Here is a 4,218-nt window from a genome sequence, read left to right as displayed (position 1 = left end):
GAACGATCTGCAGGCAGAAAGCAAGATATGCCGCGGCATGACGTGCACCGCAAACGGTGGACGCAACCCGAGTGCAGCGGTGTCTGTCAGTCTCCGACACACACACACACACACACACACACACACACACACACACACACACACACAGGCAAGATCCCAAGCAGAACGCATCACGACACACACACACACACACACACAGGCAAGATCCCAAGCAGAACACATCACGACACACACACACACACGCACATACACAAGGCGCATGCAGGACATGCACCTGTGTCGGAGAGGCTAAGCGTGGCAGGGCCGGGCTTCTCATCAGCTGGTTCAATCGGTGCACTGTAGTCCTTGTCATCTGGTACACAACAAGGAGGCAACGCATGCCAACACGACAATGAGGCATGACCAGCGGCAAAGGCAAGCATCGCATATGAGCAGGCGGCACAAGTCAACAGTGGCCGATTGTTGTAGTACCAACCATCAACAGTGGTGGTTCCAAGAGGCAAGAAGGTTGGTCTGTCTTGGGGTTCAGTGGACAGGTACCACGAGCCTTCATGCGGTCGCTCCTCTTTCTGCGCGTTGGGGGAGGAGGGGAACAAGATGGCTCGCGTTCAGCAAGACACAGCACACAACGGCGAGTCGCAGACACAGAAAGGCACATGCACACACAGACACAAACACACATGCACACACACATGCACAAACACACACGCACAAACACACATGCACACACACATGCACACACACACATGCACACACACATGCACACACACATGCACAAACACACATGCACACACACACACACACACACACACACACACACACACACATGCACACGCGCGCGCGCCACCACCGACCGTGATGTCCAGTTCTGCTTCGTGGTTGTGGGATGTGACTATTGAGGACACGGTGCGTCCCCGAGCTGCTCGTATGCTGGGCGGTCCAGCGCGCATGCTTCTGCTCCTGCTGCTGCTGCTGGCTGAAGCTGCTTCGCCAGTGGAGAAGCCATGGGAGAAGATGCCCTCGCCCTTGTGTGTGTACTGTTCGCGGCGGCGTCCCCGGCCGCGCCCGCCCCCCTGTCGCCCACGCGGGGCCTTGATGCTCACGGGCGCCTTGGACAGCGACTTAGAGGACGACGATGATGACGATGGCGCGGAGCTCACATCAGGCTCGGCCTTTACCACTGTCTTCTTCTTCTTCTTCTTCTTGCCCGGGATCTTGGGCGCAAACGTCTGAAAGATGGGGTGGTTATTGGACGTGCGGAGTGAACGAAGCGAGAGCGAGAGAGAGAGGAAGAGGTTCAGCAAAGCGTGGGGTGCGAACAGCACACGTGTGTAGGGCAGGTTGGAAGGGCACAGGAACATTGGCACACAACACTGCACTGCAACCGCACGCCTCGCCTCACCTTGCGAGGTGCATCATCACCCATGCTGCTTTCTTTCTGCTGGTTTGTTTGTGCGTGGAGAAAATCACACACACACACACACACACACGCGTGCTGCTGATGCGCCAATTACGCTTTGCTCTGCTGTTGCTCTGCTGTTGTGCTTTGTTCTCTTTGCTGTCAGTGCAACGACACATCCCCCCCACAGCTTCAGACTTCTTCTTCTTCAACTTGACGTACACCTGGAACCATGGGCGACATTGACAACTGGGGTACGTCGTAGGAGAGACGGTGGATGCATGTGCGGTGGCTCACAGCCGCACAGGCGCGCAGGCGCACACGTTCACGTTGCTCTGTCACGTGGCTCACACCTTTTGATGTATGTGTGTGTGTGTGTGTACACAGAGGATCTCCTTGGCGGCGATGATGATAACGAGCCGCAGCAGGACTTTGACGAGGAACCGGATGAGGTTGATCTCCCCGATCCGGTACGCATCATTTCCGCCTTCCCGTGGCCTCTGCTTTCGTCCTCCTCCCATCCAACCCCCCGATAAGACACAAGCTCACGCGCCCGCTTGAATACATGTGTGCGCTGGTGTGGCTCGGGATGCAGGAGCTGGAGTCCCTTCCTGAGAAGTACAGAAACCTCACAGACAAGAAGGAGATGATGCAGGCCATCCTCGAGCTGCACAAGCAACGTATGGTCATGACAACGGTTCCTCCGTGTGTGTGTGCCTGTGTATGCGTACAAGCATGTGTGCGTTGCATGCGTGCATTTCAAGTGTTCTCACCTTCGCACCCTGCTTATACACACACGCACACATCCACACATCCACACATCAACACACCCACACCCACACCCACACACGTGTTCGTGTGCGTTGTCAGTGGCTGCTGCACCAAAGCCTGGTGGCGAGAAGAAGCAGAAGAAGAAGGCCGAGGAGCCCGAGCCGCTGCCAGAGGACCCGGATCTCACACCAGAAGAGCTCGAGAGCCTCAGGATCGCGCGCAAGAAGTCCGTCAGACACAGTTGCATGTGTACATGTTTGCTGTGTGTGAGAAGCGGGGGATGAGAAGGGACATGGAGAGGGGACTGCGATGTACGGGTCCACACGGCCACATATGTGTGAACATTCGCATGTCAGATGAGAGCACGTTTGTTCGCCTCCTGCTGACATGTACACGCATGCACGTGTCCAGGGAGATGGAGAGCCGGGAGCTTGCCGACGTTGCCGACATGTACGGCGACGAGGACCAGAAGCGCATCTCCATCGATGACTTCCAGCCAGCCACCAAGGTGCTTGTGCTGTATGCTGCGTGGGCTTTTATGCGCTCTGTATGTGTGCGTGTGCGTGTGTGTGCGTGTGTGTGCGTGTGCGTGCGTGTGCGTGTATGTATGTGTACGTGTGCGTGTGTGTGCGTGTGCGTGTATGTATGTGTACGTGTGCGTGTGTCGGTACACCGGTGTGTGCATTTGTGTTTGTCTTACAGCGACACTTGTGAGTTGTTTTACCTCACCATCGCCTGCATTCCGTACACCCGCACATCACCACAGGACGACTTTATCAAGTTCCGCGAGGCCCTCGTGGAGAAGATTGGCTACTTTGACGTACGAACTGCACCACAACCACCCCCCCCCCCACGCCACACACACACACACACACACACACACACACACACACACACACACACACACACACACACACACACACACACACACACACACACACACACACACACACACACACACACACACACACAGAAACGCTCTCTCTCTCTCTCTCGTTTCTCCGTCCCTGTTTCTTCGTGTTTGCACGCGCGCGCACGCGCCAACTCTTTGCATGCACACGCCACCTGTGCACTCACACATGTCACATTCACACGTGTTCGCACATACTCACCTTCATACACACATTAACGCAACACACACACACAATCACAACCAAACACACACACACACACAATCACACCCGACATCAAACTCGACGGGCGCGCCAACGTGCGTGTGTGACGTGCGCCACGTGCAGCGTTCGCCGCACTTCAAGAACGAGTACTTTATTGACGAGCTCTTCCAGGGCCTCCTCAAGGGTGCGATCCCTGTTGTGTACACGTGGACGAACGCGAGAGTGTGTGCAAGTGTGTTTGAATGCGTGCGTGCGCGTGTGTGTGTGTGTGTGCGTGTGTGTGTGTGCGTGCGTGTGTGTGTGTGTGTGTGAGAGAGAGAGCGCGAGTGTGTGCATGTATGTGCATGCATGCATGCAGGTAGTTGCCCGAGCATGCAATGCTGCGTGTGTCGCAGTCGACTGCTAATGGGGTGCTGCGGTTGGTTGTGTGTTCGCTGCACTACGACAGACATCAACTCGAAGCGCATTCGCAGCATCGCCACAAATCTGCGCAAGTTTGCGGAAGGAAAGGACAAGAAGGCAAAGGTACACCCCACGCTGGGACACGTGCCCCTGCCTGTGTGTGTGTGTGTGTGTGTGTGTGTGTGTGTGTGTGTGTGTACCTCTTTGACTCCAACCGCACCAGCTACCACGAGAACATCCCCACCAATCAATGTGGAATGATGTTGATGATCACTATGATGATCATTCCATTTTTGACAATCATGATGATGGAAAGAGTATGTAACACGCATGTGTGTTTTTTCATTGCGTTTATCGGTTGAACTTGAACTCTACGACTGACCTTTGTGGATGTGGCTGACAACATGCAGGTGAAGGGATTGCTCTTGTTCGCACTGGCTTTTCTTCATTGCAGCTGTCTCCGTCTGTTTCACAACACCAACCTGTCCCGCGGAAAGGATAGAAGGGGAGGGGGAAAGCATGATGACATCG

At 55.2% G+C, this 4,218-nt stretch overlaps 2 protein-coding genes across 2 annotated transcripts; one reads left to right on the top strand and one right to left on the bottom strand.

Moving 5' to 3' along the window:
- Positions 1-274: 274 nt before the first annotated feature.
- On the bottom strand, positions 275-1,426 carry PTSG_11487 (uncharacterized protein; the record flags this gene model as incomplete). The annotated part of the gene is made up of 4 exons (XM_004987431.1): positions 275-352; positions 476-569; positions 855-1,229; positions 1,403-1,426. Coding segments are annotated over 4 exons (571 nt in total), but the record flags the coding sequence as incomplete, so codon positions are not given.
- Positions 1,427-1,631: 205 nt separating this feature from the next.
- PTSG_11486 (uncharacterized protein) lies at positions 1,632-3,810 on the top strand (the record flags this gene model as incomplete). Its single annotated transcript, XM_004987430.1, has 8 exons — positions 1,632-1,653; positions 1,787-1,869; positions 1,995-2,079; positions 2,270-2,396; positions 2,582-2,678; positions 2,937-2,990; positions 3,409-3,469; positions 3,734-3,810. Coding segments are annotated over 8 exons (606 nt in total), but the record flags the coding sequence as incomplete, so codon positions are not given.
- Between the last annotated feature and the right edge of the window lie 408 nt (positions 3,811-4,218).

The sequence above is a fragment of the Salpingoeca rosetta genome (genome assembly GCF_000188695.1).
Source record: "Salpingoeca rosetta unplaced genomic scaffold supercont1.111, whole genome shotgun sequence".
Classification (NCBI taxonomy): domain Eukaryota; class Choanoflagellata; order Craspedida; family Salpingoecidae; genus Salpingoeca; species Salpingoeca rosetta.
This window is presented reverse-complemented; position numbering and strand designations above follow the sequence as displayed.